The sequence below is a fragment of the Nuphar pumila genome, chromosome 3, assembly GCF_984573655.1.
Source record: "Nuphar pumila chromosome 3, dmNupPumi1.hap1.1, whole genome shotgun sequence".
Taxonomy (NCBI): domain Eukaryota; kingdom Viridiplantae; phylum Streptophyta; class Magnoliopsida; order Nymphaeales; family Nymphaeaceae; genus Nuphar; species Nuphar pumila.
This window is the reverse complement of record NC_143251.1, coordinates 4,915,368-4,927,055: the sequence shown is the minus strand read 5'-3', so window position 1 is coordinate 4,927,055 and position 11,688 is coordinate 4,915,368. Positions and strand designations below refer to the sequence as shown.

General features: G+C 41.4%; 1 protein-coding gene across 2 annotated transcripts; it reads right to left on the bottom strand.

Annotated features, from left to right (window-relative positions):
- Window positions 1-8,126: 8,126 nt before the first annotated feature.
- Window positions 8,127-11,083, bottom strand: LOC149841711 (cysteine proteinase mucunain-like). 2 transcript variants are annotated; one of them, XM_089998662.1, is made up of 6 exons: window positions 10,922-11,083; window positions 10,216-10,707; window positions 9,361-9,596; window positions 9,136-9,276; window positions 8,591-9,043; window positions 8,127-8,461 (listed from the first exon to the last, which is right to left on the bottom strand). In XM_089998662.1, the coding sequence occupies exons 2-6, from the start codon at window positions 10,682-10,684 to the stop codon at window positions 8,366-8,368; spliced, it is 1,395 nt and encodes a 464-aa protein (XP_089854788.1). In that variant the 5' UTR covers window positions 10,685-10,707; window positions 10,922-11,083; the 3' UTR covers window positions 8,127-8,365. The 2 variants fall into 2 exon arrangements, with proteins under 2 accessions (XP_089854788.1, XP_089854789.1); XM_089998663.1 differs by having other exon boundaries at window positions 10,216-10,700; window positions 10,922-11,081.
- Between the last annotated feature and the right edge of the window lie 605 nt (window positions 11,084-11,688).

The following is an 11,688-nucleotide window of genomic DNA, read 5'->3' as shown; positions in this document are numbered from 1 at the left end:
ATATATATATATATATATATATATATATATATATATATATATAATGCTCCCAGGTAAGGGTGGCAAAACCTGACACGACCTGCCAACCCGCCTCTTAGGCGGGTTCAGGTTAGGCTTAAGCCAACCCGTTTAATAAACGGGTCGACCCGTCTAACCCATTTATTAAACGGGTCAGGTTCGGGTTGGGGGTATGCCAACCCGGCTGACTCGTTTAATAAACGGGTTAGGCGGGCGGGTCAACCCGCCGACCCACCAACCTGACCCGCCAACCCGCCCACCAACCCTTCCGCTACCCAGCAACCCGTTTTCCAGATCCAACCCATTTATTAAACGGGTTGGCGGGTCAAGTCGGGTTACCTGTTTATTAAATGGGTCGGGTTAGTGTTTGCCACAGCCGACCCCGTTTAATAATCGGGTCGGGTTTGGGTTGAGGTATGCTGATATGCCAACCCGACCCGCCAACCCGACCCGATTGCCACCCCTACTCCCAAGGTACCTACTTTCACCTAATTAAAGCTTTAAATTATCAAATTTCTTAAACTTTTTAGTTGAACAGACCCTAGATATGATCTATAAGCATTATTTAATAGAAAACAATTTTTAGATCATGCGATTATAGCAGATATGTAAGTTTGTTAAGACCTTTAAAAATCAACGTCTCACAATGTATTAAAATTTCATGACTTAAAAGATCCTGCTTTTATGTCCAAAAGTTATGATCCAAAGCATGATTCCTGTCAAATAAACTATGTTGAGTACATCTACATGGTTTATGATTTCTAATATATGAGAGTAAGTACTCCCGGAGCACCGGAGCATCTCTCTATACATATTCCTGTGCGCACAATTTTTGATAGTTTAGATGGAGATCAACCAACCGGGAGCCATATCTAATTTGATTTGGGTTTGGATTTGGGCCTGGATACGACGGAATTTATGAACCTATATAGGTTAATTGGTTCGTGTATAAGCATGCAGAGTTTTAAACAGAGGCCCATCTTCAATGAGACAGTTAGACAGAAATGAGACAGGGTTAAGAGTGGCTTTTGGTCAAGATTTTATGGGTTTGAGCTTAGTTCTAGAATGGGTATGAAATGGGCCAGGTCCAAAATGGTTCACTCATAGTTTTGGTTTTGATTTATTAAGGTGGGCGCCTATATTGATGTTAATGATATATGTATAGAAGGATAGGTGGGAAGCAAGTTTAAGTGGGTTTCTTTAAAATTGGATGGGGTATAACCGCCTAAATCATAAATTGGTTCGACTTTTGGTTGGTTCAGATAAACATTTTTAAGAACCAAATGGATAGAGTCCAAAATATTTGGATTCTAAAGTGGGATTGAGTAAAAAAGGGTTTCGGGTCTGAGTCGATTCAAGAATAAATTTGCAAGAACCGATCGAGTAAAACCGGGTTGAATACCAATTCACAAAAGTTATGGACCCCAAGGTAAGGTGGAGCTACTCATTAAATAAACCAAAGGAAAGAAAACTAGAAAAATGAATGCCCATGATGAAAGTGAGACAAGTGACTTTTCACATAAAAAGCGTGTGGAAAGTGGACGGCAGTGATCTTGAAAATAAAAAAGAACTTCTTAGGGCCGGCCCTTTTGTTTTGAGAAACAACTCAGTTTCTCATTGGTGTGATAAGAGGTGTAAATAGGGGTTTCAATGGATCGGGTATGGCCTGATCCTCATACCCGATCCTGATCCATACTGAGTTCGACGGGATTGGTTATGACAGAAAAAGGTTTGATCAAGAATTCAGGTCAGACTTATCGGGTCCTATTAATATACCGGCCGAATATTGTTTATGTAATTTCATTCCTGATGTATTTACAGAAAAATCTACCCAACTACAAATTTTTTTTGGACGGAGAAAGCTGGGCATATTCCATTAGGATTCGAACTTGCAACGTCCCAACACAAAGTGACGTGCACTAACTGCTCCTACCAGACAAGCGGAGCCCCCGCTGCTACCCAATTACAAACTTATCTAAGAATATCTACGAAACTGCAAAAAATTAAAAGGAAATTCCACAAAACTGAAATTTAACTTAAAATCAGTAAAACTATAAATTATCTCAAATCCAAATCTGAATTGACAACTAGAACTCTCATGCTTTTAAAAAAAAAGATATTTCTATTATAATCAAAACAAACTACCTTCTTAAAATAGTTTTCCAAAAAGATAGAATCTATCATAAAATTGTGGATCAAATACAATGATCCGAATACAATATCCAAAATAGCAAACAAAAAATCTAAAATGCAAATAGATCCAAATGGATCCTTATAAACCCGGTTCTTCTGTTCCGCTCCTGCATCAATGCCAGACCCATATCTGACCTGAGTTCCAACAATGATCAGCAAATTTCAATGTAACAAATATTAAAAAATATGATTTGGATCCTTATGTTAATTTACTGAGTAGACGCGAGGTTTGATTTATCTAATCCTGATGGATCTATGTATGGTTTTACCTATAGTATGTCAGGTCAAACGCCGTACTGGCACATCAATCGGATCTGGGTCAGGACCCACCCATTTTCGCCAGGGTCCAACCCATTGATACCCATCACACTCGGGTTGAACCTTTGCATTACTCGATCAAACCCAAATGAATTTTGCACAATTAAATTCAGAAGCTCATCCAGATTTGAATGGAAAAGGCTAAAACAGAATCCAGATCTAACTGGCTTAAACGCTAATGGAATCTGATGTTTACATGTATTTGGATTCAGATCTGTGATGGACTTGGATTCAGTTCAAATTCAAATATAATACTTTATCGCATCTGGATCTCATTATTCAAATTCAAATGTAAGATCCACGAAAGAGTGGTAGAATGATTCCTGAGATGAACCCAAAAGAGCTCTGCGGCTCACATAATAATTGTAAGCATATATCCCCGAAGCAATGACTGTATTTCCTTCCTTCTCCATCTTCACTGAGACAATTTGATCAGATATAAAAATATGCTCAACCCAAGCACTACTCGAGTCTCATAAAACGATGATGCGGCTAAGAGGACACGCTTCAAATTCAAATCTAGTTTTCTAGTAATATTGGATCCTCTCACATTCACCAAGTCTTGATAAGAGTCTTTGTTCTCAACATCTTCGATTGAATCCTCAATAGCAGCTGCCATTTTGAGAACTGAAGTAATAGGCTTGATCTTGTTTTTCCGGAGACCCATTTTGCTTGGTGGATTTGGCCCACAAGTTTGGTCCAATGACCTGCATCAGCCCTGTTTGCTGTTCGGAGGTTCAGATCCATATACAACTAGCTTCATACCTAAAGCCCTTCCAAAATTCTCATTCCTATCTTTAAGGCCCAGTTTGAAAACTAGTAGCTGGGATGGGAAGTGGCAGCTTTAGTGTAAATACAATGCCACCTCCCATCCCAAATGCATTAACTCCCATCTCAACTACCAGTTTCCAAACAGCCACCGGTGGTAGTTTAACCAATTTTTGGTAAAATGATTAACTCCTATCCCGGTTCCTAGATTCCAAACAGGCCCTAAAATTCATAACCGGCTCCAACAATGTATCGTTGGAATCAGTCAATAGCTATCTCCAACTCATGTTTTTCAAAAGTATCTTTATTCATCATCATCTCTCTCTCCAAAATCTACACTAACGGTGATTGGACAGCTCTCCTGCAAAAAATGAGTATTTCATCAATCGAACCTTACATATGTAACCTTTATAATTTATTTAATAAAAAACATGTTTTATAAAGATTTTTTAACATCGAGAAATAGTTTTTAAAACATGAAAAATCAATGGCATGCAATGCATCTAAAAACAATGCAATATATTGTGGACTATTGATTTAGTGTTAAGATAAAAACACTTCTAAATAACCAACGAGGTGGTATCCCATGTGGCAAGCGGGGTCCTGTGTCAAGCTGAAGGCCCAGGATCAAATCCCTATGTCCCATGGGACGATTGTTGTTTTGGTAGGGTCCGCCTAACCGCAGCCTTTCAAAAAAAACAAACAAATAAATAATCGACATTATATCAGAACTTTCAGAACTACCGTTATTCATAGATAAAGGAGTATATCCATTCCTTCTTTATCGACCTCCTTGATTATAAGCACTAACTTGCCAAAGACACTGAACTTCCATAATCACCACAAGAAAATATGGAATTAGCGACAAAAGTTAATGACAGAATAATTTTGCCGCTAACTAGCAACGGATTAACGAGAGAAACAAATTCGTCGCTAAAATGAATACTATTTACGAAAATAGCGACGGCATAGGTTTCGTCGTTATTTTCGTATTTTGTCATAATAGTCGCGCCATTTAGCGACGAATTTGGCGACGGAATAGATTCCGTTGCTATTTTCGTATTTTTTATTTACGATGGCTTAGTGACGAAATAATTTCATCGCTAATCCATCGCTAAATGTCACGTAAATCCTTAATCTCAACCCTCTTTTTCTTTTTTTGTTTCGCTGCCTCTTCCACTGCCCTCGCCTGCCGCCCTCTGCCTCCCGCCGCCCTCTTCCTCCTGCCGCCCGTCAGCCTCTCTCTGACCCTCACCGTCCACCGCTCGCCGGCCGCCGCTCCTCGTCAGCCTCTCGCCTCCACTCGGCGACGTGCAGGTAAAACTTTCTATCGGCAGGGGGTCGACCCCCCTGCGTTTCTGGCAGGGGGTCGACCCCCCTGCATTTCCGTCGGCACGGGGTCGACCCCTTGCGTTTCCGGCAGGGGGTCGACCCCCTGCGTTTCCAGCAGCAAGGGATCGACCCCCTGCGTTTTCAGCAGCAGGGCACAGGGGGTCGCCCCCCTGCATTTTCGGCAGGCAGGGGGTCCCCCCCCTGCATTTCCGACAGGCAGGGGGTCGACCCCCTGCGCTTCCGGCAGGCAGGGGGTCGCCCCCTGCGTTCTGTGAAACTGTGAATGACTCATTAAATCAGTTATAGTTTGTTTGATGGTTCCTGCTACTCTGATAACTCTAGTAAAGCTAGAGCTAATACGTGCACCAAAGCCCGGCTTCTGGAAGGGCCGCATTTTTTAGATAAAAGGTTTATGCAAGATGTTTTCATTTGCCTCGGTTTTTTTTTTTTTGGCAGGTGCTGACTTCATTTTAACATAGTGTTTTTTGTAGATTTCTCAACGGAACTCGCTTGTGCCCCGCCACCCGTGGTAAGTAAGTGACAAAAACAATGCAAATCGGGTAAATACCCGTGGTGAGTAAGTGATGCAAGCGCATCACATATTATTTAATTTATTGAATGTAACACTTTATTGTTCACACACTCACTTAGTTGTTGATATCTAGGACTGCTTTGTTGGATTTCGGAGATCATGCTGAGCATGATTTTAATGTATGAGAATAGAAGTGTTCTTATTTTTGGAGTACGGATTCCATGCTAGGCATGGTAGTAATTAGCGGGATATTGAAGTGTGTTTGTTGCAGGTACATGTTTGACATTTGTTTGATATGAATGATTTCAATGCATTGCAATGTTTGATGTGATTGTATCCATGCTTGCATGTAGTTACTTTCAATTTGATTATGGCTTCCATGTGAAATTGTATAATGAAAGTATGATTCAAATGAATGTATCGTGTAATGAATAGTTTGCACATGAAAATATTAAGTTATCAATGCATGCATCATAATTCTTGTGATTGTATGACATCATATATTGCATGATAAATTTGATATTTTTTTCATCATATCATTCTGATGGTTCTCTTTTAACTAGTTAGGATACTATTCGTAACATCATACGACAAAATGACTGCAAACCATGAATGAATGTACTGTAGGATAGTGGACAATGAGTTATAGCATGAATATATGGATGGTGTTGAAAGTTTTATTGAATTTGCAACGGCAAGTGTCAGTACAGTGGATCCCACAGGTCGGATTAGGTGTCCCTGCAAGATTTATAAGAATAATTGATTTGTAGAACCTCATGGCGTTAGACATCACCTATACAAGAAGGGTTTTGTGAGTGATTATCAGAATTGGACGTTTCATGAAGAAGAATTTAGAAACAATTTTGATGTGAATGATTTGAATTATTTGAATGTATTGTAATACTTTATGCGAATTATTTGAATGTATTGTATGTCATTTTTTATTTGTTAGAATATGGTTCGTAGAGCTTACAGTGGTCGTTCATCCAGTAGTAGTCAGGCTCAACCTTCATCTTCACGGGCTCCTGTGATAGGTATATCATTTAACTAATTGGATGTTTGATTAGTTGAAATACGCATTCTGAGAATTTCTAACATATTTTTTTACAGATGATGTTTTGCCTGTACATAACTCATCTACACCAGTTGATCACACAAGTCAGGAGTCAACACAGGATGCAGGGTATTCTCAGTCTGGCACAAGAAGACTCATTCGAATAGTGTATATCGATAATCGACCGTAAGTATTTCGTTTTCACTTATTGCATATCTTATAAATATTTTATATTGATATTTACTGTGTACCAATTCATGTGCAGCACGAGGTTTGAGCCACAAGAAGTAGTACGCGAGATTAGGAATTCACTTCTTCAACATCTACCAGGATCGGTCGCTCAATGAAAAGAGTATTCAAAAGAGGTGATAGACAGATTGTGGTCATCATTCACGGTATACAGTTGTTTGTCATAGTTAATGTGTTTCGTATTTAATTTTTTTTTATAGTCATGTCTACTAACTTTTTGAAAATATATATAGGCTTTGAATTGCTTCGCGACTACGGTGGAGGAACATGATGCAAGAAAGGTGTGGTAGAATGTGGTTGTCAATCGATTTGCAGACATGCTGCACAATATGAAGACTGCAACAAAAAAAACATCTGACGAAATAGATGATCAACTACAGTGGAAGGGCCATGGCCCTATTACTATCAGGAAAGATTATTCTATTAATAATCATTGCAATATACAAGTTACCATTTTCTTTGTAATTCTTAATTATTAATGCATACTGTAAACATTATTTTGTAGGAGGCATATGAGCAACAGATGGTAGAGCGATATGACGATGACTCTACTTAGCATCCATCATTTGATCCTGCAGCATGGGTGATTGCAGTAGGTGAACCAAAAAAGGGTCGTGTGTTCGGGTTTGGGAGTAATATGAACACCTCACCTGTCATTGCTTCCTCCAGTCATGGCTCACAGACTTCTTCCATCGACATAAGCTCCAAGCAGCATCCTATTTTTTCTGGTGATGATGTACGCCAGATCGTTGAGGACACAATGTGTGACCACTTACATGAAACCATCGCCGACGTTCTCCGATCTGAGTTCAACAGTTTTTTGCTGAACAGGGAAACTTCGATTGCAGGTGCCTCTCAGGTATGAAAGTTTCATACAATATATTGCATGTCGTTAGATTTCATGTAACTTTGATTGCCTTAATTTAGGTGCATTGGATATAATTTATTTCAGTATATTTTGTTTATCAGTACTGACCTTTTATATAATATTTTAGTATAATATTTTTACTGCCATAGAACACATATGAGCATGATAGAATCACATATAGAGTTTTTTGTCTGCCTTAGAGCACATATGAGCATGGTAAAATCACATATAGAGTTTTTCTGACTGTCTTAAAACATATATGAGCATGATATAATCACATATAAAGTTTTTTTTACTGCCTTAAAACATATTATTCATGATAAAATCACGTATAAAGTTTTTTGTCTGCCTTAGAGCACATATCTAGAATAATATATAGAGTTTTTTGCCTACCTTATAGAATCACATATACATTTTTTTTTACCGTCTTAGAACACATTGAGGTGGTATCCCTCCCATGTGGTAAGCGGGGTCGGGCATAGGTTTGAATCCCTCTGCCACATGGGGCTTAAGAGACATCTCGTAGGGGTCTGCCTTACCCAGCTTGCCTATAAAAAAAAACACTCTTTTCACTTGCAGATTCAAGGTGATGATTAGACCTACAGATGGATGCCAGGCACGCCTTCCGACAAGGCAAATACAGAAGGCTCATTATCCAGAACTTTTTGTACATTCCAAACCAGTCACTTTGAAAGCCTAGAAAAGAAACAACAGTGCGTTTTGCAAATGAGCCCAGCGTTTTTATCGTGCACGGCTCATTATCAATCAAGAAACATTTAAAGATGCCAACAAAATAGAAAACTAACGATATAGATTCAGAGCTGCAATATTACCAATATGAAATTAGTTCATATAAAATATTTACAATCTTCAATTAAACTATGAATGCAGAAAGAACCAATCCCATCGTCCTTAATGGCCATAATGGACTTTGCATCCCCAAGGAAATAAAATCAGACAGAGCAATCCCCTCCCCTCACAAGGAAGCGTTATTAGCAGCAGGAACCAGCAAAGCGTCTCCTTCCTATTACATCTAAGCGCTGCTGCTTCTCCGAGGAGCACCAAGAGACCAGAATGGCTTGGCTGGGGTGCGCTTCAGTGCTTTCACTCCAAATGGGCTGTTCTTGCTCTGCATCAACGAATCAAAACCAAAAAAACCCACAAGATTAAATCACAAAGACAAAACCATATTGAAACAAACGCATGAAACAGCCAATAATCAAACAAAGATCCATAATTCAAGACCAAGATTTATTACCGCAAGGCAGGTGCCAGCATCCACATTGCAGACGGGGTAGTCTGATGGGCAGCAGCTGTAGTGATCCTCGCAGCAGGTGGCTGACTCAAGAGGGCAGCAACCCCACGCAAAGCAGTACCTCCCATACTCATAGATGCAGCAACAGGTGGTGCTCTCCGCGCATGAATAGTAGTTGTCACAGACTGTTGGTGGCTTCACTGGAGAAGGAGGAGAAGGACCGGGTTTAGGGGGGTTCTGTCCCTTCTTGATGGGGTAAGAAGCCTCCACGGCGATGCCACACTTTCCGGTGGGAGTTCCAGGAACGTTCCTCTGCATCCTAACGTATCCCTTCTCACCCCAGCTTTCACCCCACGAGTTCTTCACAATCCAGTAGTCCAATCCATCATCTGTTCCATACCCAACTGCTGCAACTCCATGGTCTAGCGCTGTTCCACAAATTCCAGTGAACACACCCTACAGGCGATGCCGAAATAAATGACTTCATTAGATCATCTCTTAACAGAATTGTTGGGAGAACAAGGGCAAGACTGACAGAGGAAACTCACAGACTCATACAGCTGGAAAACCCTGCCGCCAGCCTCAATGGCAACGCTCACAGGCTGGTTAGCAACTGCTTTCTTCAGTGCCTCCTCATCATTCTCTGGCACGTCCTCGTAGCTATCAATGGTAACAACACGGGCATTTTTCTGTTCACAATTCTCTTAATCAGCATCAGAAGAACAGAGAAACAGAGAGAAGAAGAAGAAGAGGAAGGGGCAATCATGAATTACCCTGTACTGATCGCAGGTAGCGTCACGGGCCTTGTAAGGGTAGTCCTCTTCAGTGTCGATACCACCGTTGCTGATGATGAATTGGAAGGCATAGTCCATGAGGCCTCCGTTGCAGCCTTGGTTGTAAGAGATATCACAGTCCACCAATTCTTGCTCTGACAGAGAAACAAGATCGTTGGTGACGATCTGGTTTACGCCTTCGACAGCAGCGATCGTCGAAAATGCCCAACAACTCCCTAAGAATCACACAAACAGCAGCAGCAAAGAGCAGATATGAGATAACAAATCAAGTGTTCCACTAAGATTTCAAATTTCTGTGTCACGAATTCAAATTGATTATGTTTAGCTTCGAGAATCCAAGCCATAGTTACCAAGAAGCGATGAGTGAAGTGGAAGGGGCAATTATGCAAGTGCATGAAAGATGAAAAGAAAACACATAAAAAACAAAATGAAGTACAGCCTGAAGCAAATAAGAAATGGGCATGAACACAAGACGACGATATAAAACCAACAAGCAAGCTTGTTATAAAAAGTATTACTTTTTAATACGAAAATAATTAAAAGTGAACAAGCAAGTGGAAAGTGACAAGAAGCAAGAGGAAAACTTCAAGGAAGGGAAAGAGAAGCGATCTGGGAACCGAGAAGCAAGCAAGATTCCCACTAAAGGAAATTAAGTTTCCCATATTTCAGAACAGAAATTCCCCTCCCTTCCGAAGAGAGAGGAGCTTTTCACTTCTAAAGCAATCTTTCCCACGTAGCAAGAAACTTCCGGTAACTATGAACCAAACACAAACAGAATCTCATCGACAGCAAAGAAGAAAGAACATAAAACAAGAAGATAATTTTGATGATTACCGCAGCTCCCCTGATCCTTCACCGGCGTGACCGCGCCCTTCTCCCTCCAATCGACCTCATCAGGAAGCTCTTCTCCCCCCTTCACGCCGTACCGCGGGCTAGGCGAACGGGCGAGCCGTCGGTTCTTGCTCATCTTGGTGCCCAAGTACATCGATCGGTACTCCTCGTTGGTGAGATCGGCAAACCGGTTGAGCCCCAACTTGTATGAGCGGTTCCCGGCGTTATGTTCATCGATGAAGAGGAGGTTATCCTTGAAGATCTCGAACCTCCTGTCCCTCTCCACCAGATCGTTGTAGGCCTTGCCGTGCCTCGCCATCCACGACTCATAAATCCGGCTCACCTCCCCGTCGGTCCGGCCGCTCGGATGCCGCTCGTCGTAGCTCACGATCGACATGTCGAGCGCCGCCGAGACGGCGGCGAGGACCGAAACGAGGCACACCAACAACAGAACCAGAGTCCTGGACGCCATGGATGCAACAACAATACTGTATACTGACACCCAACAAACGCAGAACGGAAAGAAATAGAGGAACCCAATTAGCAAATCAGGCATGTGAAGAAGAAAGGCTGTTCTGGGAAGGAAAAAATAAAAGGAAACCCACTAGAAATTCGCCCTTCTTATGGCTAAAATTGAAAACCTGTGTCAACCAGAAACAGCAATAGCCACAGCAAAAGAGAGAGAGAGAGAGAGAGAGAGAGAGAGTACCTAGTGTCGTGGAGGGGATACACGAGGCCTCCTCCTTTGTGGCTCCGGAGTGTCCTGAATCAGCCCTCTAATGGAGGGACAGAGAGGACAGAAGACAAAGGAGGAGGACCTAAAAACACCCAACTGAAGGAGAATCTACACCCTGTGGCTGTGAGGGCCTAAATCGCAGGACCCCCCTTCCCTTATTTAAAGCGTCTACAACTCTACCACTAACAAACCTAACCCCATTGACCATGGTTACTTTTCTAACTTTGGCTATATTCACGGGTTACCTTTTTAGTTTTGTTTATTTTTTTTTTCCGAGTTTTGCTGATGAAGTTACATTGCTAGCCCTGACAGCCTGACTTATTGATCGACCCACCCAACTCGTTTAGGAACTTAGGACTCGGGTTCGGTTGTGGTCCTAGTCAAAAGTTTCGTACCAAGCATTGAACAGCTTGGTCAAACCCAACTTCTTTTTTGGATAATTCAAGAGAAAACTCTATCACTGACCGCACATTGGCTAGCTTCCAATTGATCAAAAACCTTGAGGTCCCCTACCCACATATACCCAGCTTCAACCTTGCGGCAAGGAACGAGCAACTAACCTAGCTTGTTAATGTTAAGGAGGTTGTATAGACTCCTCCTGACCTTCACAACAACAAAAAAAAAAAGGTTAGGAAGTTTTATAGACACAAGGCACATGTGGTCCCCCGTGTCCTACGTGCTAACCGTGTCCCCCAAGTCCTAGTTGTAATAGAAATGCAAAGGGCTTAAGGGTATGTGCG

Coding starts and splice junctions, on each gene's coding strand:
- LOC149841711 (XM_089998662.1), bottom strand. CDS start 10,684: ATGGCGTCCAGGACTCTGGTTCTGTTGTTGGTGTGCCTCGTTTCGGTC. Junction 9,597..10,215: donor GAAGGATCAGGGGAGCTGCG/GTAATCATCAAA, acceptor TGTGATTCTTAG/GGAGTTGTTGGGCATTTTCG. Junction 9,044..9,135: donor TTTTCCAGCTGTATGAGTCT/GTGAGTTTCCTC, acceptor CATCGCCTGTAG/GGTGTGTTCACTGGAATTTG.